The 23,524-nt window shown below is 39.9% G+C and overlaps 1 protein-coding gene across 5 annotated transcripts in view; it reads left to right on the top strand.

Annotated features, from left to right (window-relative positions):
- The window catches only part of NHSL1 (NHS like 1), a 180,978-nt gene that overhangs the window by 9,301 nt on the left and 148,153 nt on the right, over positions 1 to 23,524 (top strand). The window contains exon 1 of one of the 5 annotated variants that reach the window (XM_031053980.2): positions 22,230 to 22,272. The exons of the other annotated variants lie outside the window; for them this stretch is intronic. Coding sequence (XP_030909840.2) covers positions 22,242 to 22,272 — 31 coding nt within the window. The 5' untranslated portion in view covers positions 22,230 to 22,241. Of the gene's footprint in view, positions 1 to 22,229; positions 22,273 to 23,524 lie in introns of those variants that run through there. 5 annotated transcript variants of the gene reach the window in all.

Raw genomic sequence — 23,524 nt, 5'->3', positions numbered from 1 at the left:
CAGTCTTTCTCTTGGCAAGCAGACATCTGTCTTCTGTTTTCTACTGTGGAGAGTTTTGGCTTTTGGCAACAGATGGAGTTTGCTTACGGGAGGCTCAGCAGGACCTAAGAAGAGTGCTTTGTGGGTTATCTCTACTGGCACCTTTTGTTCCTGTCGGTATGGGAGGAAGGAGCTCCCAAGTGCGTGGTGTTGGCTTTCCCTTCCTATTCAATATCTAGTTGATGATGAGTAACCGAATATGTTTGAGCGGCTTGAAAAACCAAGTAATGTTGGAAAATGTGGTATATTTGAATGTTAAAAAGAAAAACTCAAAATGTTGTTAGCCACGTTGTTCTTAGAAGTGCTTAAAACATTCTGAATTAAAGAAGCCAGCTACGACAAAATGGGAACAAGCTCTTACAAAACTTATCTAAACTGTTCCCTTTTTTGTTAGTTGTGGTCCTTGATTTTCAGTTTAGAAGAAAGACAGTGCAAGCAAAACTTGATTGATTATACAACAAGATTCTCCTCTCCCTCCCCCTCCTTTCTGGACATGAAGCAAATAAAATACTTATTTCTCAAATTTCGAATGATTTTTTTTTTCTCCTTCCAACATATACACTAGACACCAGAAGGCCAGGAATCCTGGGATTTCTGGAAGTAATCATTCTTAAGATTGAGATATATGCTAATGTGTTTATGAACAATAATGCAATGAAGTATATGTCTATAGTCTCCTTTATACTATTTTGATTTGGAGTGTTGCAAAGATGGAGGCCCTGTTTGTGAACTTTAATGCTTAGAATATGAGAAAGAACTTGGCAAGTTTGGTTTATGTGTGTTACGAGGGAGAACGAATGAAAATACCGTAATGTTTGTAATATGCCTCTGTGCAGTTTAGATGCAGTTTTCTAGAACTTGTTCATTAAACTGTTTTCTTGCTCTATTAAAATAAAGGTAGATAGTTACTGTGTGGCTCCTGCTATTTTTTTTTCTTTTAATAGCATGTGTATGCAATAGAGTGTCAAGAGTATTATAAGATAGCAGCTTATTTATCACCAAAAGTCAGTCTGCATGGCTGAATGGGTGCTGTAGGGAACGGGTAGGGTAGGATATAGAAGGGTGACAATGGGGGAAGATACCATTTGTGTTTGGGAGCTTGATGGAAGGCAAGATAGAGGAAGCTGGAATAACAGCTGGTCTCCTCAGAGCCAACACCCTTCCCCATATCTCTGGCTGCTGCCCTCGCAGTGGGGAGCATGTGCTGTCCTGTTGGGTAGGCTGGGATGCCTGGAGCCCCACAGGGAGCAGTCCTGCAGGAAATGGGGCCCTGACCCTCTTAGGCTGCAGCTGGGCTCAGCCCCAGTTGTGCAACATGTGCCAAAGTGTCTCTGCCTCCATGCTTGCTGAAATCCCGGGTAACATTGTATAGGGTTCACCTTGTCCTGGAGAGGCAAAGCATGATCTTAACTAGGGTGATTTAAATGTAAACAGATTATTGCAGCTGATTTTGAAATTATAGTTGCAGTTGTAATTATGTAATAATTATAAAATGTATGGAATTGTAATCTGTAATCATGATCTTTACCTTCAGGAAAGGCAGGGAAGCTGGAGAAAGGGAGTGAGTGTGAGCCAGTTCTGTTGCCCTGCCTTGTCTTGGTGGTTGGCGGTAGGATGGGGCTGCCCTTCAGTGAGAAGTCCCCATCACGGATAGGAGGGAGGCTGTGCTTGCTTATCCTGAAGGAAGGTGAAACTGCGGTGTTGGTCTACTTGCAATCGCAAATTTCCTTAAAACATTAGAAAGCACTTAGCACAGGCACAATACTGATTTAACTGTGAGCATACGGCTTTTTGCCCCAAGAGAGTCTAGTCTTAACATATACAAGTCAAGCTAGAAGATGGCAATTTAGTTAAGTGTGATTTGAAAAGGTCTGTTTTGAAGGACCCAAGGTTTCACAATAGTTATGGGCCTTCTTGAGGTCTGCAAGAACAGGTAGTTAGAAACCCATGGAGTGTTTGCCTGGCGCAAAGAATACCACAAAAGCATAGAGCTCTTGGTATTTTTTAGTTTGTCATGTTACAAGAGCCCATTTGCTCTGTATGTGCTACAGAGACATTGTGTCTGCTTGAATGGTAATGAAGACCAAAACCATCTGCACTATTTATTATCTTGCCTGCTCCCACTCATTGCTGAGCTTGGCTTGAATTCTGCAATTTGTGATGTCCCCTCTGAAGAGTGTGGTATGTAGCTTGGGAGGGAGTGCTCTGCAAGGCATGTTGTTTTGACCCCATTGCTCTAACAGAGCATGTTTTCCTCTCCCACCCCTTTTCCCAACACACAAAATACAGTAGCTTTTTCCTTATGAGCCATTTTGTTCTGTTGATAACCTTGCTGACAAATTGTGAAACTTGCTGCAGTCTGGAAATAGCTACAGCTTGTAAATGGTAGGATGAAGAGTAGGTAATTTGGCGTTGTACATGGAGGTAGCGTGCTACAGGTTAACACATTATTTAAATGATTTGAATGCATTGTGTAGTGCAATTGGTAGAAAAGTGAATTAGGTAATGACAGACAAAAGCCTGTCTTCCTCTGAGCTCCTGTCAGCTTGGCATGTTTGTGCTTTATTGGCTTTATCACTGGTTATGTCTATGCACATAGGGTATTTCTAAGCTGTTTTATAAGCCACTAATAACTTAGATTATTATTAGTTGCTTATACAGATAAAATATAAATAAACTTAATCCTGAAGACAAATGAAGGTGTGGGTAAATTTCTAGTATAAGTTTGAGCTTACCAGGGAGAACCCCAGAATATCTCAGCATTTCGGAGAAATAGCAAATTGGAAAAATCACTGCCTGACAAAAAGTGAATAGCAAGCCTTTGGTATGAGCTCTGTAGGAAAACGCTGAAGTGACCATAGTCTTTCTCATCACTCAGCCTGAAAGCCCTGTGTGATCTCAGTGAACACTAGGGCACAGTCTCCACTTACAGGGTGTTGTAAAAGATGCTTGAACTGTGTGCTGTGTGCCTTTTCTTACTTCTTCACATGCACATGCCCACACATACACGTACACCCACCCCCTTGGTGGCTGTTGTTGAAGCTGTGACTGCATGAGTTGGAATGGAATGAAAATTTTCAAGGAACAGTTCTCAGCACTGCTTGAGCAGTCACCAGAGATGGTGCTTTGAGAGCTTTGGAACTGAAAACCTTAATGTTCTGTGTGGTTGTTTAAATCACAGAATCCCAGGTGTGGGATAGCACCTCTGGAGATCATAGAACAGTTTGTGCTGGAAGGGACCTATAGGTTGCTCAAAGCCCTGTCCAGCCTGGCCTCGAACACTTTCAGGGATGGCACATCCACCACCTCTCTGGGCACCCTGTGCCAGGGTTTCACCACCCTCACTGTAAGAAATGTCTTCCTTATATGTAGTCTAAATCTACTCTCTTTTAGTTTAAAACCATTACCCTTGTCCTGTTGCAGCAGGCCCTGATAAGAAGTTTGTCCCCATCTTTCTCATAAGGCCCCTTTAAGTATTGAAAAGCTGCTGTAAGGTCTTCCAAGAGCTAATTAGCAGCCAAGACAGGCAACCTAATCAAGAGAACTGGGGTACCCTGTGGCCCTAGGCAAATGTCATAGCACATTTATCTGAAAAAGAAAGGTTAAAGGAGAGTGTTAGTTAATTAAGTTGCAAAATCAGTTAACAAAACTAAGCAGCCAAAAATCACATTTTTAAAAAGTATTAAAAAATTTAAATTTTAAATTTAAATATTTAAAAATTATAGAGTCAAAATTATATAATGACTTACTGGAGGACTTGTGATTGTGCAGTGCTTCTTTGGAAGAGCTTTAGTGCTCTGCATGAAATACCTGTTGCTTCTGCTGGAAGTCAGGATGGTAAACCTGAGCTCAGAAAGATGGCAGCCACCTCCAGGGGTGATAGTGGAAACTGTTTCCAGTGTCTCACCTTACAGATACTGTTGGCAATGTCCCTCAGAGAGTGAAAAGTGCTTGGTGCTCACAGGAGGAGTCCTGAACAACCGTGTTGCATACTTCAGAATTTCAGCAGCGGCTTCTTTTTGAAACCCTGACAAAGATTCCTGGCTGGGTTTTTGGAAGCTGCCTAAGATCTAGGTTACATTAATACAACTCTCCCTTTTTTTTTGCTTGCTGATGGGAGCTCTATAAAGGAGGCTGGAAAAGATACCGTGTAGTTCTGTTCTTCATCTTGCTTGAAACAAGTGAGTGCACTCCAATGAGAATTATACAAAACACTTTTTTTCATCATCCACAGCAGCAGCCGATCAAATAAAGTAGTTCTTGGTGTCCTGAGTCGCTGCTAATTAAATGCATTTCCTATCCTTCTCCTAAGTAAGCACTGTGTTAGGCTGACTTAATTGCCAGGACTTTGTATGTGTGATAGTGCTTGAAATGAAACTCGTGATTTAAAGGCCAAATAAAAGCTATTGGAGAGAAATAACTTAATTTTAAAATGTTTTTGTTAGACTGCAGGATTATCTGGTATTTTACATAACCTATTACACACATGGACAGCAAACTATTACTATACGTGCATTTTTTTTTTTTTTTCCAAGGAAAGTTCATAAACTCTTGTTAAAATGTCCAAACTCACATGGAAGAAGCCAAACTGGCATTTGATAAAGCTGTGTTTAAAGCTCTTGGCAGGACATTTCCCATATGAAAGATGTTATATGAAAGCTCTTGGAAGAAAGCTTTAAGAAGTTTTGCAATGACGATTCTAAAGACTACCAGATTATCCTAAAATTAAGACATTTAAATACTAGCTCACAGTTTTGTGTCAGAGTTCTCTTGTCTTACACCACTGTTGTACTGTACATGTAAATTGATTTTTTTTGTTACGGCACCTCTGGGAAATATCCACTGGATAAGCTGTAATCTCAGGTATTTGGCACCTCTGTGCTTTCAGCTGTGGAACCTTGCAAAAATGGGGCTCACTGAAAAGTCTGGCCTTAAGTATTTGAGCATAATGAGTGATTATTTTTTTTCCCCCATTGTGTTTCTAAGGGGCATAGTTACAGCTTGTGGAATACATCCTGTGTTCTCTGCTGCAGTGAAACCCTTGCTTTTCATTTGGAATACCTACTATTTTCCTTCTTTGTTAAGGCCGCCCACATCTGACCTAGGACTTCATAAAGCCAAAGGCTAAGAGATGTGTTCTTTTGTTTTTGTAACAGAGAGGAAAAGGTTGTTCTTTTTTAAACCAGTTGTTTTCCCTGGGGTGTTTTCAATCAAACTGTTTGTGTGTCAAAAAAACAAGCCCCAAACCAACACCCCCTCTCCATGCCCCCCCCCCCCAAAAAAAAACAAACCCAAACAAAACCAACAAAAGCAACCAGTCAACCAACAAAAAACAACAAAAAAGCCCCACCAGGTGGAAACAACCGATTGACTTTGCCTAGTCTGGAAGAGAACCAAAGTAGTAAAGGCATTGTATCCTAGATGCGTATGTTCTGATTTTGTTTTTCTAATCTGTATCATTGGTAGTGTAGACTAAGAACCTCATCCACAGTCATTTTTAAGTGGATTATTTACCTAGATACACATTTTTATATAAGTAGATTGTGTAGCAAAAATTTCTTTTTCACTATTCCTTGCTTGTGTTTAAGGTCAAAAAGACATGAGGGGTGCAAGTATGGGTTAATTTAGGATTTGCATTTTCCAACATCAGTTTTGACGTTGAGTTGCTAAGTATGAGCTTGGAACAAAAGAGCTTTATAGAAGTGGTTGATGGATGGGTTGCAATATTAAAGTTTCCCTCCCCCATGCTCACATCCTCAGAGCTCAGTCCATCCTTAGACTGAAGTGCTGTCTTTGTACGGAGGAGCCTGCTTGCTTCGGGAGTTAAAAATGCTGAGGTTGGCACTTTGGGAGTGTGTTTACAATAGTGAAGATGTAGGAGAGAAAGAAAAAGTGAAAAGTGTGTAGGTGAGTTTTAGGTTTCTTCTATTTTATCTTTTGTGGGGAGGATATTCCCCAGTGTTTCCTAATTAGGTAGTTGGTTTAGATCAACATTTTGCGTACTTCTCAGGAAATGCTATTATATTCCTTTGTAACATTATATCATTATAACATTATATTAGGTAATATTATATCCCTCTGTAAACAGCTTGCTTGTGTGTAGATTGAGGTACTTTTTTTTGCCAAAAAAATAAAACAAATCTTCTGAACCCGATTCCCCTCCAGCTTTTCCCACGTTTATTTCAATAGCTCCGACTGTCACAGGTTTGTGTTCTGGAAAAACTACTGAGATTACTCCTTGTTCTTTTTCACTGGAATGCCTTAGAAACAGAGAGGGGGTTGTTCTGGGGGGAGAGGAAATTGCCCACAGTAGAAGTAGCAGCCTGAACAGTGGTGGTATATCCAGGAATGCTCTGGAAGCTGGATTTGGCAATAATGAAATTTGAAAACAGGGATCCTCCTAATTAATGCTTGCTCTTTTGTTTTTAATCAGGCTTTATTAATATTCAGTAATGAGTATGATGTAAGAGCAGGACCTCTGTAAAACATTAGTGGGGCAAGCTGTGCCATGTAGGCACTGTGGCTCCCCACAGGGAGCTGTGGATGAAATTCCCTGAGTACTATTGATGCTTAGAGTGCTGACGGTTTTCAGCACCACTGTAAGCCCTCTAATGATGACCTGCACTCTTGTACTATAAGCTTGCAAGATCTCCTCTAGTATCATAGTTGGAGATCTTCCTCTGCAAGTCTTGAGAGACAGATCTTGCTTTTGGAAGCTGGAAATACCCAATTTATGGATGCAGAAGAATGGAGGAATGCACTGAGAAGTGAGAAGCCTCTGTATGAAAATACCATAACCACCATAAAAATGTAGATCAAAAATCCTTAAATGGAAAAGCACCATCCCATCTTTAAAGACTGACGTTTCAAAGTGAGCCACAGCACAGATGTGGCCATTGTGATGTGGCCACAGCTATGGCTAGAAGACATTCTTACAGATATCAAAGGAGCTTTGAGGGTGATAAAACTGCTGTTTTAGAGTGAAAATAGAGAAAATTCAAAATGGTCGAGTGGCATGTCCAAGTAAGCTAGTATCGGAGTCTGCACGTCAGTCCTGGTGAAGTAAGATATCCCTATGGATTAAGCTGCTCTCCAGTTTGTAGGCTGCCTAAGCTTGATCTTCTAGATTTGGCTTGCTTTCTGAACTTCTCTTTGCTCAGTTTGGCTTTGATGAATAGGGCATTGGTGGCAAAACCTACCCACCAGATCTGAGGAGGAAGGGTGTAGGAGTTGCCTGGTATAGCAGACTTGAGCTGATTTGTGATGATTAAGATGACTTTAATGATAAAGGAAAATAATTACATTGTAACCTGTAACATTCTGTAGATGTTTAAATACAAAGCACTGTGTTTTTTTTACCCCAAGACTGTATGAAATTACTATTTTTATTATTATAAGATTTCATTTTGTTACAATAGGAAATTCATTACAGAAGTACATTCTCTAATGATCAATATCGGAACGGTCCAAAGGTGTCTTGGATTTCTTGCTCAGCTTTGTGCGAGGCCAGAGGTGTTCTCTGCAACACCGTGTTTCATTCTTGCTCTTTCAAACCCATTTTGCACTGGCTGCCTTCTCTTTGGTCTGCTGCTAAATGCCTGGGATGAAATCTTTCCTTCTGCTTCAACAATCCTGAAAAGCCTTCTTCAAAAACCCCCACTATGGTTAATTCTAACAACCCCTTGCAAACAAGTCGAAGAATGGTTTTACCGCTTAGATTGGTAAAGGATGATAATGTACATACACATACTGAAATCACTTCATGAAGTATGCCTGAGGAAAGGGTCAAATGCTTTTTGACTTCGGTTCAGTAAATTTCAGAGATGATATATGTGTATATGATATCCCCGGTGATTAATTGCTCTCAAATACTTATCCCAGCTGAGTTATGTAATACAAATCTCTGAAGGATTCCCAATAAAAAGTTTGTGAATGGTAGATGTAAACATCTGCAGTGGCTTTTGAAATCTTAGACCTGAAAAGTGCTAATGGAAAAAATGCCTTACGTAGCTCCCAAGGTAAAGATGGGGTCTGGAATTTTTAAGGCCTTGTATTTAACTCCCACTGATTTAAAATTTTGAGGCTTTGCTATAAATTGTTCCGTATGCTTCTGGCAGAACAAAAGTTGAGTGTATTCAAAGAAATTACATTGAGGCGGAGAAGTGAAAACTACAAATTCCAACTGCTGCATGTGAAAAACTGCTATAATATGCTGAAGATTCTATAATAGGGTGCTATTTCTGAGTACCTCAGAAAGGATATTTTTTTGGCAGCAGGGTGATTAACAGTTTTCTTTGGTTACATGGAGTCCTAAATTTTTCAGAGTGCTTTTGCTGGCAACCCAGAAATTGGGGATGAACCAATGCTGAGATGAATGTGTAGAAGTTTTCAGTATAAAAAAACTAAATTTCAGGGTTCACAGTACCGGTGCTAATACCTGGGGATCACAAAGTTAGTGGTATTCTCTGGATTTGGTTGAAATTGGGGTTAAGGCAGTTAGAGGAATGGAGGAGGGGGGTGCTCCTCTTGTGCCGGAGTGCTGAGATCAGCATTCACTTGGAAGCCCTGTCCTGCTGTGTGTAGGGGATGGGTGCAATGAACAGTTCCTCTGCTTAGGTGTAAAGGAAATGTAGTAAAACATTTGTTGTGGTGAAGGAAAGCATACCTGAGCACATGAAAGTGTGAGATTTCCAATCCAGATAGGCAGACAGCCTGTGCTTATCTTGTCTGCATTGCTTACACTCAGTACTAGCTAAAAACATGATGAAGCTGCTGACATGCTCATGCTTCTCCAGATGATGGGCACAACCATGCTTATGTTCCCTTATGCTGGACTTTGTCTACCACTCATTGGTCAACTTGAATGGTATCATGCCAGCTATGTTTTTGGTCCTGTTTACATGGCAGTGGTCGCTTACAGGTCCTAACTGCCTAGCTGCAGCAGAGGAAGCTTAGCACATGCAGGCTGTGTTGGTGGCAGCTCCACGTGAGCTCACAGCAGCCCCCTTTGCTATGTCTTCCCACAAAAAATGTCAGTTCAGAGGGACTCTTCCAGTACCTTACTTGTGGGACCATTCCTGCTTTGGTTACAGGCTCTTTTCTTCTGGGATGCTGGAACGATCTTGGCGTGGGTACAAACAAAAATGAAATCAAAGTGAATTTGTTTCTGCACAGCAGACTAATGTGACAGATATTAAGCCCAGCTGATAGATTTGCTGTTACTGTTTTTCTTAGAAGGCTGTAGCACAGACCTTGGGATACTGTACTGATGGTGCTTGAATAATTACTAAAAATAAAGAGAATTCTTGCTAATGTAAGAATGTGTGTTTTGTGTTGGTGTATTTTAAGGATCCTCACATCTGCAGTCCATTGTGCAAGGCAGTTCTGCCTTTCTTTTGTAGGGGAAGATGGATCTTTTGAAGTGCTTCAGCTGGTGACCAGTAGCTTCTTGCTGTAGTGTGTTACTTGGTCCATAGTTAGTCCATATCAGAAACTAATAATTAGATAGGCATGAGAGTACTAAGAAGTGAAGAGGAAAATGTACCATCATTGGAGTGATGAGTGGTAGTGGTTTTATGAGCCTTGAGCTCTAAGTCAGGACATTAAAATAGATTTGGACTTCAGGGAAGCAAATGTTATATAGAACTGGAGTTTATAAAGCTCTGTAAATCACAAGTGGGTTTTTTTTTAATGCTGATGAGAGACATTAGTCCACACTTACATTTAGTTAGATATTGACTTTACACTCTTCTGTCTTGGTGTCCACATACCAAAAAACCCCAAAGAAGAAGTGACCCAAAGGAAGCACTCTTGTGACTCTGTGGGAGGATAGGCAAAATCACTGGCTGGCAGAGAGGTGGCACAGGACAGTGTGGGGCATCTTGCAGCTGCTGATGGGCAAATGAAGGGAATGATTTGAGCTATTGTGGCCAAATGCTGCCACTGGGGCTTCTACTAGTCAACAGCAGTTAGAGCAGCCTCTGGTTTTGGTGGCACTCAAGGGAAAAACCCTATCAAATGGGAGCCTGCTCTGGTACTTGTTGGCCAGGCCTCTGTAGCTTTATTGACCACTGCGTGCTGACAGTACTTCTCTCCCCCTCTTCAGCACCAGTGACAACATCTTGAAAAACTCTCCAATTCCAAAATAATGGGCACATGCAGATTTGCCAACATTTAACAAAGTGTGATGTGAAAACAGGTTTAGTTATTTTGATGTAAGCTGGTGTGTAGTTCAACTCATTCCAAAGGATACAATGAATACTGAAGTATTTAAATCTAAGGCTTCATGTTTTCTTTAATAAATGGTTTTGAGTAAAGAGTTCTGAACTGTTAACTCTGTAGTTAACTCAGTTAATGGTATGAGTTTGTTTTCAGGATTTTTGTTCAGCTTATGGGTTGATAGCCCACTGCATGGAGGGTGGGGAAGTTCCTATCCATTTATAAATGCATTAATCTAAAATAGATATATATATATTTTTTTAACTAAATACCATTAGGTGATCATTTATTGTCTTATGAGCAGATTTCTAGTAGTGATATTTTTAGGTTTTTGCTTTTTTGGGTTTTTTTTAAATAAAAAGCTATCCTCATAAACACCAAGCATGCTGTGCTTTCTCCCAACCCCCACCTCCCCCGAAAAGACAATATTGTAAAAGATTATTTTTAGCTCAGAAGTAATTCAGAAATTACAGGTTGGGTTTTATTAACCTCCTTCCAAGCCTGCTGCTACCTATGAGCATGTGTGGCCTGATAGGGAGTCATTCACATTATTGCCAGCTAAAATATATTCTTGGTTAATATAATTCCGTGAAGTAATGCTTTCTTATTTGTGAAACAGTGAATGTCTCATCACCATGTGTTTATTACAATAGTGGTATTTTCAACTGTAACAGTGTTACTCTAACATACATGCATGGATCAATTCTCTTAATTTGTAATCTTGAGACACATGGTCTTATTCTTGCAATAATTCAGGTTCAGCTGAATAATTATGAAGACTAACTAAGCTTGTCCTTACTTTATGTATTGTTTGCTTGCTTTTATGGTTGCAGCTGATGTTTTTTGACAGTCAAACCCTGAAGCAAAAATGGCAAACAAGTCCCAATTGGCATATTTTTGTGGTTAGCTAAGCAGCAATGAAAACAGTGACAGCTATCGAGTAGTGGGTGTAGCAGCTAAACTGGGTTAGAGGTATTTGAATCAATATGTTGTGTTCCTTCATATATGGTTGTTCCTTCAAATTCTGTATATAGTTCCATTTATTTATTTGTGCTGTAGGAAATAAATTACATTGGCAGAACTTCTGGAGTTATTTACTTAAAAGCTTTATTTACAATAGAAGTACAAGTTTTTCTGAACAGGCTGTAATAAATCTGTATTATATGTAGGTCACTGGCCAATATCAGATGTTTAATTCTGACCTTTTTTTTTTTTCATCAGTTTTAGTAAATGTAGTGAATGTTCTGAAGTTTTTGGGAAAGTTAGCATTGTAAGTATTTGCAGTTCTTAAATCCTGGAGGTGATCTAAAAAACCTGAGTGGTCTGGGTTTGTTTTCTCCTGACGCTTCCAAGTCCAGCTCAGTATTTACTGCTTTGTGCCATCTTACAGTAGGGAACAGGGGTGGAAGTTGGCTTGCTCATTCCCTTCCCTCAGTTACGGGATGAGGAGTGTACAGCTCATCTGGCTGTAACTAGAAACAACTGCTGAATTTCATCTGTTAATTACCCATTCACTGAGGACTGCACTGCTGTAGCATCTGTTAGTCATTGTATCTTGTTTAAAAAGCAGCCAGTAGGAAAAATGTAGGAGGGAGAAAAACAGTGAGGTATCAGTTTAGAGCACAGAATTGATAACAAATGTTCTATTTCTGGTTTCTTTGCTGCCATGGAAGCCTTCTACCTTCACACAAATAAGTGCCTTTCATCACCTGTTAAATGAAGTCTGTGCCTGCTGCATGCAGGTACTTTGATTATTTTTAGTTTATGCATTTATCAGTGGAAGGCTTTGAAAATGCTTGGGTTTGCTATTTCTTTCCTCTGCCTGTTATGTCCTATTTCTTTGTTGTTTTTTACCCAGCTATGGTTGTTTTCAAGTTTTTCTCCATATGACTTTTCACGTCACTTTCTAAAGCGCAGCAGTGAAGGGAGCCCAGAGAGGATTCACTGATGCAGGAGTTGGAGCCTGCATCGGCAAGGCTGTGGGAGGTAGCACCAACTGCTCTCAGGCACAAGCTTGAGAGTTGTCACACCTGTGTCAGCAGCATGTCTTGAGCTGCCTCCAGGGATCTAACAGATCCATAGAGTGAGTTGGGTTTTTTTGGACAGTAGCAAAGAGAATTTGTGCAGTGGTTGTGAGAGGGTTTTGTATTTTAACTCTTACTGTTTTGTCCTGACATATTAATGGTATGGTTCCTACTTGTTCCCAAACAGAATGTTTTACACACTAATTTATGAACAGGTTTTCCCTGTTTGATCTGATGTGATAGAGCCATGTACAGTGTGTGTGCTTAGCTTTTGGAATGGTGCTCTGTATAAAACTACAGTACACTTCAGTTTATGCTGATTTTGCTTCAGACAGGCTTCTGTGTCTTTTCGGTAACTTTTATCTATTGGAGCATCTATGCTGTGTCCTGGTATAACCTGTCCAGACATACCTAATACACCAGAAGAGCTTGGTGTGGTGTGTGTGAGGAACCACTGAAATCTTCCAGACATCTTTCAGATGTGTTTTGACCCCAAAGAGAAAGTAGAAGAATATGAATGCCCCCTTTGATGGTGGATGCAAGCTGGTGGGTGGGCTCAGTCCACCACTCTGGGTGACACCTCATCTGTGTAACTGCAGGTTGCTGCCACCCATTGTCCTGTCCTCTTGCTGTTGCTCCAGTCAACAAGTGGGCTGGTGTGAAATAACACTTTCTTATCCCTCCTGCTGAATGTCATGAGACCAGAAAGGAAGAAACTGGGGAAGCAGCCTCCTAGGCTTTGTAGCCTGAGAGTTAGGGTACTTGTCTTGTTTAGATTAATGTGGGTTTTGGTCTGCACTCTAGGATATTTTTCTGCTTTAGTCCAGTAACATTTTCATGTCTTATTATTATTATTAATAAGAACAATAAGAATAATACAACTATTGTTAATAAAAGTTCTGTGTATCCACTTCTAGGTTTTTTAGTCCACGTCATTTATAGGTCTGATTCCTTACCTAGACAGCCAGGTATTTTTGGCATGTCAAAATAGAAAACTTTCCTTTTTATATTTCTCTACAGTATACCCCCATATGCTCTTGCCATCTCTTGCCTTTGTCTGTAGGGACTGGAATTTTCCCTTAGCTGAAATTCCTGTTTCTCTCACACACCTTGAGTATTCATTAGTTTCCACTATTTAAATTGATGCCAGACCTGTGTTGCTTGATCTACTGCTGTAATTAAATGCAAATTAAACCAGTTTTGCTCAACACTGGTCTGCATCACAGCTCACTAATTAAAAATGCCTAATGTCTTGAAAAACCTGAGTCACCGAACTTCTCAGCCTGGTACAACAGTCTCTGACTTACTTTGCAGCGGCAGAAAGCAGCTGGTTTGGAATTCAGAGCACAGCAGATGCCTCTCAGATACTAAATAAGTAAGAGGCAGGATATTACCCCTTCCTGTTTGCAGTTGCTTTAATAGGAATTGAAAGTTTTTTGAGATGATTCTTCTCAACCTATGGATTGTGCTAATGTCCAAACAGGCAGGTCTGAGTTTGTAGTCCTTTTTGTTCTGTGCTGCTTTAGTGAAAATTAAGGGCTTTTAGGCTGCCCTGTAATCTCACCCAGGACCTGGGGTGGGAGGACTGCTGCTTCTCCTCTGTGTCTAGCCCTGCCTGGCTCTTCCTACATTCATTGGTGTTTCATCTCCTTTTGCATTAGGATCAAGTTTCCTCTTCCTGCTTGTCTATTTCCTCCTTGCACATCTCAACTCTGTTTTCATTTGTTCTGTACATTTGTTTATAGTATTGCTGCTTCCCCAAAAGCTCTCGTGTTCATGGCATGTTTAGGGTTATGAGCATGCACCATAACATCAGCTTTCTTATATTCAGGGTGCATATGGGGCCAGATTGTGAAATTCACATTGGGGTGGGGAGATTGTTATTGCTCAGCACACTTTCTTTTTACTGTGTTTGTAAGCATATATATGATTTAGCTTGGAACACTGCCTATGATAACTAGCATACATGTTCTTATGAGTAGGCATGTTGGTGGGTAACTATTTACTGCCCAGTGTACAATTATTGCTTAATTGCTTTTCATTAGAGTTGGGTTTTTTAAAAAAGCTGGTTCTACCTCTATGCATGTGCTCATTTTTCAGGCTAGTCTTAAACAGCTTGGGAAACTGTCTTTAAGAAGCTGATGCCATTCCATGGGCTTTATGTGGGATGTTTTGGGTTTGATCACTTTTTGGAACTTTGTCTCCCCGCAAGACCACCTTTCTCAAAATCAGCCCTAAACCACAATCCAAACACTACATGAAGTTTTTACTTTGTTTTCAGTGTCACTAATAGAAAACTGTTTGTCCAAAGGAAATGTTTAAAATTAATGGTGGTTCTTTCCCTTGTCTGTAATACTTGGTCATTCCTAACATTTATCCTGAGTGCTGAGATTGTTGTTTCTCAGCAGTGTAATCTGAGTCAGGATTTCTTGGATTTTAGCGTGGCATGCACTTCCTTTTTGGCACCAGCTTCATCAAAGGACAGTAAATCTTCTTGCATCTATTAAGCAAATGTGAATTTACAGTGCCTATCCAGTCTGTAATTATAGCCACAATCATAGTGAGAGAACTGATCAATTATTGCCTCCACAAAAGCTGAGGTGATGGACTCACTAGTATTATAGCGGTTTTGACCATTGGTGATCTGTACTGGACGTTAACCAGTGCTCTAACACTTACATGTTGGTCAGGTTGCTCATGCCCCTTGGCTTTTGTGAAATGGATTTGTTGGTTGCCTGTGAGCACTGTTAGAGGTTTCACAGTGATAGTAATGTTTTGTCTTTCAGCATGTAAGTTATAAATAGTATAAATACTAATAAATACTCATATGTATGCAAGTGCAGACCCAAAAAATGCAAAGAGCTCTGGTTTTGGGACTCAGGCTTTTCTTTGAACCTTGTCTTCTGTCATTGACACTTTTAGACCTCTCGGTAGCTTTTTTTTGAATGCAACAGAAGTAAAAGCAACAGGCATTTTGTAAGCAGCACAGAAGCATACCATTGAAGTCTATTTTAAGTGTGCATATACAACTTTGTCCAGTTTACTAACGACTGGAGTAGGCTTAAGGCTTGGACTCTGAATTCCAGCTCTACCATTAATTGCCCACAAAACCAGGGATAAACTCTTGCTGTGTCCCTAGATTTACTAGAAGGTCTAATTTAAGTGAGCTAATAGGAAGCATTGAACAATCCAGTGAAGAGCACAATTCTTCAGTTCTTCCTGTTGAAATCAAGGCCTCTCTCCAGTTCCTGTTTTAGTCTTGTTACCATTAATAGTCCCTGTTAAGATGGTGCTGTGACTCACATTTCTTTGCTCTAGCTCAAGATGAAGAGGAGGAGGTTGGTGCATCCTCCACTGGGGCAGTTTCCTGCCCTGCACTTCCCTTTGCCTGCCTATAAGCAGGGGTTGAATCATGGCAAGCAGGGTAGCAGGGAAGGACAGGGACAATCCTTTTAATTGAGGGTGCTGAATTCAGCTGAATTTGGGGCTTCAGCTGCTTCTCTTTCTGCTGTGTCATGCCCCACATCAGAGTTTTAAGTATGGAACTGAGAAAGAAATAGCAAAGCAGAAGCCCACATCTTCCTAAGCACTTGTAGGCAGCACTTTACTGTGACCTTCAGCTGTGCAGGCAGGGAGTCTTGGAAGGGGTGTGGGCAGAGGGGCCTGATGGAGTAGCGGGAAGTCTAAAGGGAAGGAGGCGTTGAGTGGCAAAAAGAGATAGTGGTCAGTGCAGGAGAGGCCAGGCCAGCATGGAAGGTTACTAGAGGGAGATAGAAGGGATCAGATTAAGTAGCAGGAGTGAGAGGAGGAGGAGAGTATTCTTATTTGTTTGTTTTTAAACAAACAAGTGGGAAATCTGTTATGAGATGGCCTTTGCTGAGAGAGACAAACTGAAGCTTGGAGCCTGGTTGAGACTGCGTCAGCTACTGTGTTTGTAAGCATGGGAACCTAGTGCCTGTGTTCCCCTGTACAAAACCTGATACTTTGAGAGAATACTGCTGAGATTTCTGGTTTAAGCTTGGAATGTGCAATTTTAGAAAAAGCAAGTGTTCTGCTGTATATTTGTGTCTCCAACTACCCGAGGTTTTCTCTGCTGCCCTCTCAGTTCCTTGTCATGCCTGAGGTTGGATAAGATCTTGCAGAAGAAAGTAAAACCAAAGGGTAATCCAGTCATGATGAAATGGCTGCTTCCTGACCCTTCTGAAGGACTTTTTAACTGCCAAGGATTGAAATACGATTATGATTATTTTAGCATGCACAACTGTGTATATTCCATTTTCCCAGTAATGGTTGCTATATGTCTTAAGAGGAATAGCCATGTTGTTAGTTTTTTCCCTAGACTTACAGATTCATACCAAAAGACAGGTTCAATATCTTCCACAAAGTAATTAATGTGATTAGGGGAATTAAAAAAGGGACCATCCCTGCTCCCTCCAGTACAAGCTGGAAATATGATCCAGCTTGTCTTTGCGTAAGGGTGTTTTCTCCACTTCCAGCTGTTATATGAAGTGGAGTAACTCCATAAAATCATAATAGGTGATCTCAAGGGAGGTCAAATATAGAAATTATACTTAACTGTATAACATGAGTCCGCTTAAAAGCTAGCAGGAATAGAACTCGGCCACAAATAATACAATTCTGCAGGAGTAATAATACACTATATTCTGGGTTTCTTTTATGTTCTTCCCTGTGTACAGTCCCTAGTAGTTTGGTTTTGGGCATCAACCTTTTAGCTCCAAATAAAGCATGTTTGGAGGAGAACAGTGGTTTTTACCACGAGATTTCATCAGGGCATACTTAAAAGAACAGAAGGATTCCTCTCAGGTCAAAAGCTCTGGTCAGGCAAAACTGATTTGCAATCAGTTCTCAAGAAAATCCCTAAAGAGTCAGTTTTTATTTCTGGAATTCAGTTTCATTAACTACAGTTAATGGAAACTTCCAGTAAAAAAGCTAGTTACTGGATGTTTTTCAATCATTGGACTAATATCAGATGCAATTAAAAAAATATATAGCAAACTCATGGGTAAAGATCTAACAATTAGAATCGGGGACTGTCATAATGTCTTCAAGTATCTCAAGTATGCAGTGAAGTGAGCAGTGCTTGTATGTGACTGATGAGCATGCCTGATTGCAGTGTTATTAAGGGCAGGAGATTTTGGTTTAGATAAGGTAGAAAGTGAATGGCTGAGGAAAACACAGAATTCAGTGCCCTAAGTCCTGTTTTTGTATTTTATTTGTAGGTCTACTGGCTTTCTACTGTGGATCTGTAGTCTTGGTGTCTATTGTGAAAAGGAGCTTTGCATAATGAATGATTCCTTTTGAAATGGACTTGAAATGCTTCTGAAGGGAGCTGTACTCTGTCTTGGGGGATGGACTCGTAAAGAATTACAAGCACCAGTTGAAGAGCTACCGAATATCTCATTTCAGAGTCTCCTCCTATACTGAAAATAAGGTTTCTGTATAGTAACTGTGTAAGCAGAGTGGTGGAGGGGATCTGTTGTGTCTACAGTGGTGAGGCAGGTTGAAAGCTGAGAAGCTGTTGTGTGACAGTGAAGGCTTCCCTGGTTACTGTCAACTTGTCTGTATTTATTTCCTTACCTTACTTTCTGCTTGCAGTCTGACAGTCGCAAATTCTGGTAGTCCACAGAGGAGGAATTTAACTGCCAAAGGGAACTGGGTTTTGTGCATTGTGGGATTTGAAGCCTGTGTATGACATTGCATTTAACAAGAATTTGCTTGTTGAAAATGTGCTTGTGTGCTTATTCTATTGGGAACAGAAAGTGAACTTGCAGCTCTGCCAGGGAGGGGAGAAGGAGGGAGAGGCAGAAGTCCAGAAAATGGTAAGTTCTTGCCTGAATGTAAATGCTGTTTTCTGCTGTGAACTTTTTGTGCCTGCAACACTCTTGGATTCATCTTTACCAGTTGGAGCAGTCAGCTGCTGGTCAAGAAGTGTGTTCATGAGAGCCAGGAGGAGATTTCTGGAGGAAAAGCTACAGAAGTAAGGGAAACAAATACACATTAGAAATAGATTAGCATTTTAAATCTTAGTAAATGGAAAACAATCACAGGATAACTTTAGCTTCAAAAAGCCTTCTGGAGATGAGCTAGGATTTTTCACAAACTGGAATGAACTCAGCCCTTCTTAAATTGCTGCTTAGGGTGAGACCAGAGCTAAACCATGAGATTAAAGAGTTCGCATCCTTACCTGCAAATCAGATAACAACTGCCATTTTCCATGTTTGGTGAGAAACTGGTACAAGAGCAGTGTTGAGAAGATCCCAGAACAAATCACGCATGTATGAAACAAAAAATGAGCAAAATAATCTTGAATTTAGTATTATGGCAATTAGCAGCATGGGCATGGCATGTGAAATACTTGGGCTTTTTTTCTTTTTGTAAGTTCAATTGAAGCCTTAACTTGTGGTGAGATGGTTTTTGAAATGCTGACATTATCAAGGGTCAGCACTGCAAGCCAGTCAGATGTATGATGTGGATTGGAAAATGTTGAGTAAAGTGGACAATAACTGTATTTTTTTTTTGAAAAGTGTCTAAATTTGTCCCCTCAGTGAAATTCTGTATCTCTTTCAATTGGCATTTTGGGTTTACCGACTGAAAATCTCTGTGGTGCGACTGGTTACGAATGTTTTCATGCAAGCACATTAGCTTTTAAGTTGGTACATAAGCTGCTATTTTTTAAAGAAAGTGAATAAGCTTGTAAAATAGGGTGCTGGAAACAAAAAAAGTCTTTTTTTCATATAGACAGATCTGATTCATCAGAGAGCATCAAGATAATTGTCACGATTTTCATTTTAAAAGGAAACCAAGAAATCTTGGCACAAGTGTAAAACTTTCTGTTGCTATACTGGCCAGTTGCCTGGAGCTAAATATTTGCCTCATGAATTTTCCTTTCCCTATCAGGAACAGGAAGCAATGTTACAAATGAAATGCATTAAGGTTTGTAAGTGATGCCTGTTATTCAAGAAAGGAAAGATGCTGTACATGTTACATGATTATTAATGAGATAAAATGATTTTTAATGTGGCCGAAATTTCGATGGTCACTTATTCTTTGTGATGGAATTTTTCCTGATGTGGAGATTTGTATTTACTTGTCTGCAGGTCTCCATCTAGATAATTAAAACATGTATTAGAGTCAGGTTTAGTTATGTGATTTGAAACACCATTAAGATGCCTTTTGCTCTATTTTTCTCTTCATTTTTCTTTTAATAAGCTTAGGCATTAGCAAATTGGGCTCTTGCTGTTGCTTTTCAGCCTTCAGTGCTTCATGTGCTTCTTGTAACTCTTCATCTCCCCTTTTATCCCTGTCCCTGGAGGGGCACAGGACAGGATGGCCGGCAGCAAGCAGCTGCATCTTCTCTCCAGCATCTTCTCTCCTGTTCTCCCAGTGGTTGCTGTCTGTGAGCGGCTGTTACCTGGTATAAAAGGAGAGAGAAACCAATCCCGTTGAGAGACCAGAAAAATACGGAGGCCGTAGAAATGTGGGAAAGGCATTTTAAGATTTTGTTCTTTTCAGGGGCTTCTGTAAACATTCCTTCCTGCTGATTGGGAAGACTGGTGTATCCACCAGCATCTGAGGCGGTGTACCAGAGGCATAGTCTTGGGTACACAGTATGTTATGTTAAACACAATAAACATGACAAGCGAATCACATTTTCCTGCTGCTTGGGATGAGGTAGAGGATGAGCAACTGATTCCTGCCTGTCTCTTAGTCATAAGGGAATTCAAAGCCACCACTCTCCATACATAAAGTTGATGATATGGTGAATGGCTCTCTAAAGCTTCATGGGTTTTCTCCACCTTAATAAAGGTGGTAATGCTAACTTTGATTGTCAGTGGCACTGATGTAGGGCTTTTTGTTTTAATTATGTATCCTACAAAATCTCCATGTGTGGAAGGCATTAGTGATATTTCACAACGATAAGCTATATTCAACTCATGTCTTTGTTTAATCTGCAAGGGCCTTGCTTTTTGCTGTCATTTTCTGCTTTGTAAGAAACAATTGCCATGCTTATGGTACTAAAAGATAAAATTTAATGGTGAAATAAATTAGTTAAGACACAGAGCTTTAATTTTTGTGCTACTTTCTGAATCTGTGTTTCTGCAGTCAGGTTGGATTTTCTCCAGTCTTTTTACAGGGATTTCTTGTTGGGTGATGTTTAATAATTTTCCTTTCATTACATATTGTAAAGTAAATTTTCTGATCTCCAGTACAGACTTCCATATTTTATTCTATTTACAAGTAATTCTTAAAAGTTTTCCTTTCACTTTGCCTATTTTATGCAGCCAGGAAGGGATTTCTTTTTTTGCTAAGTGCACCTGGCATTTAACTGTTCAATGTGTATATCATTCCTACATATTTACGCTTCTTGAGTTAAGCTAGTCTGAATGAGAGTTGGGCAGACAATGGGTTTTTTTCGTCTATTCTGGAAAAAATTTGCATGGTAAGTAGCAGTGCAGTTGGATGAAGTATTATTTCCTAATGAAATCTGCTTTCTTTGGACTCTTGAGGAATTGTGGAGGGCACTGTGGTAGTAGTGTATTGTCTCTCTGTGCATCATCGTATGCCCTTGTAGGAATCATCCAGAAGAGTTTTAGAAGACTACTGTACTGTGTTCTGTGCTTACATTTTTGAACTGTGTAGCCTTCTGAGAATGTTAGGCAGTAACAAAAGCTGCACCTTACAAAGGACCTATCTGTTGGCTTTGCAATCTATTGACTTCACTGGCCAGGCATTTGTTTTCATAAAATGTATTTGCGATATATGCTTCCAGCTCCTGATTCATATCAGAAACAATTTATTGTGTTGAGGGTTTTCTTTTGAACCTCTCTTTTTGTATTGCATAAAGTAGTCAAAGTATGAAATATTTTGATACTCAACTACTGTGTTTGTACGTTCAAAATAATATATGTGTATGGAGTCACTGGTTGGCATAAATTTTTAGAGTGCAAGAGCTGACCTTCATTTAGATGACTTGTAAAAAACAGTGCTGAGAGAGAAATTAGAACCAAACTGATACAGCTCAACTCCCTAAATACTTGTGTCCATTGCAAGAATTTACATGACCCAAATTAAGGTCTTCAAATGAGGAGCTAGAGAAGACGGGGAAGAGAAGGTAATGTCTTTAGGCAAGAGAAAGATGAATAAGTAAAACACCCAAAGAAAGATCAGGAAGTTTGGGGCTCAGTCTGGACGAAGCTCAAGGTGTGTGGCACTGGGATTGTGCCCTGTGTGGCAGTGGTTTTGAGCAGTGAGCAAAAGAAGCGTCTCCTTTTTAATCCCTCATGCACACAGGGACACTCTGAGTTGCTATGAAAACTTTCAAGCTCTCATTACAAATTCTTTCCAGCTACAGCAAATTATCACACACAGAGATTTTGTCTGGCTGTTCTAATGCAAATGGACAACATTGATTCTTCTGTCACAGGAAAAGTGATATTGAGCAAGCCATCTGCACGGGTGTTTTGCCTGCTACAGATGCTGGGAATATAACTATTTAATTCTATTAAGCTTGTATTTCTAGTTGATTTAAAACTATTTTTATTTGTGCCTTTTAAACTGTGAAAACTTTGACTCCTATTTGTTTCTAAAGTTATACACTAATAAGGACCTGATGTAATTTGTTTTGGAGGCCAGGTTCTTTTATATCTGATAAATGCGACTAAGTTAATGATTCGTAACAAGTCACCAGAATTATATTTATTGTTTTCAAGTTGTTTTAACTTGTTACAATCACTTGACAAACCAATGGAATGGCCTGTTGTGATTTGCAGCAGTGTGTGTCACAGAATGCGCTTACTAGTGCTTTCCACCCACTATTCAGCTTGCTTGTTTGCTGTTTTAAAAAGTGTTTTCATTCTCGAACAGCATCCAAACTATTCAGTTGGAGCAGCCCATTTGCTGGTGCTCCGAGATACTTCGTTTTGTCCCAGCTGGCACCTGATGATGGATGCAGAATATTCTGAACCGAATGGTAAATATGAGTCTTCTACTTATGTCATTGATTTTAGATATATTGATTTTATTTAGGTCTAGGACGTGTTTTATGACTGTGATTGAATGTGGACAAGGTCATGGTACTATCTGGTGCTTTGAATATCAGCAGAAAACCCCAAGGATGTAAATGAGTAGAAAACAGACAAACCATGCAGAAAAAGAAATCCTGTTTGACGAACATTGCTGTCATCAAAGGAAGATTTTTGTCTTCTGTTATTTCTGAAATCATTAAAATCCTACATATGTGTGTTTGGAATGCCTGTTTTGGTGAAAGAGGAGAAGAATGTAGAAAAGACTGAAACTATGGATATACATTGAGCTAAGTTTTGAAGAAGATTACATAAAAATCTACAGATGCAGGTGAAATGGGCATAAAACAGTCCATTCACCGCATCTTATATTCTTTACACTTTCAATTTATTAAAAGTTTTTCTGCTTAATGTCATGTCAAATACTGAAAACTGGGATGGGTAACAGTGCTCTAGAGAAACCTTTCTGACGTGTTTCTAGAATTCTCTTTTATATTTTAGGAATTAATACAATTATTAGGGCACGATTCTGCAAATATGTGCAATTAATCTTTTCTTGCATCACCTAAAGGGAGCTGCTCACATGGTCAATCAAATATGCAAGCCTTTGCAGGATTAAATCTGAAATGGTGCAAAAACAAAGTAAGATCTCTAAAATATTTTTAGGCTTTTAAGTGTTTTTAAGGTGTATGTGTAGCCGGTGTTTTATCTCATTTATGTGTCTCTGCATAACTTCTACAGTGGAAAACCTCCACTTGTTGGTTTCTTTTTGTTTTTCCCTCTCTTGCATTCTCTCTATTTTTACTTTTTTATCTCAACAAACCAAAAGATGCTTTTTCAAAATTACGTCTGCACCGCAGTAATGTCACACTTAAAAAGGACAGTTTCTTCCTTTTGATGTTGGAGAGCTTTAGTTCGTCTTCTGACCGTGCAAGTGTTTATACTTTTCTTTTTAGAGGAAATTAATTTTGAATGGTCTCTCATTAGTGGCTTGGCCCTGCTTCGCTGTCACGCTGATTGTCATATGGCTCTCTTCAAAAGAAAATATCAGGAAGGCAGACACAGTAATGGGGGAGAGCCAGCAGCCCTAGGTGTTTCTTGCCACCTTAATATGGGGAAGGCCTTGGAGGTGGGAGCAGGAAGTGGGGAGCTGGGTCCTGACCTGGGTATCCTAGGCAGGGAGAGAGGTAGCGGTCTGAG

The sequence above is a fragment of the Melopsittacus undulatus genome, chromosome 3, assembly GCF_012275295.1.
Source record: "Melopsittacus undulatus isolate bMelUnd1 chromosome 3, bMelUnd1.mat.Z, whole genome shotgun sequence".
NCBI lineage: Eukaryota > Metazoa > Chordata > Aves > Psittaciformes > Psittaculidae > Melopsittacus > Melopsittacus undulatus.
The sequence above is the reverse complement of the archived record's forward strand: the minus strand, read 5'-3'. Positions and strand labels throughout refer to the sequence as shown.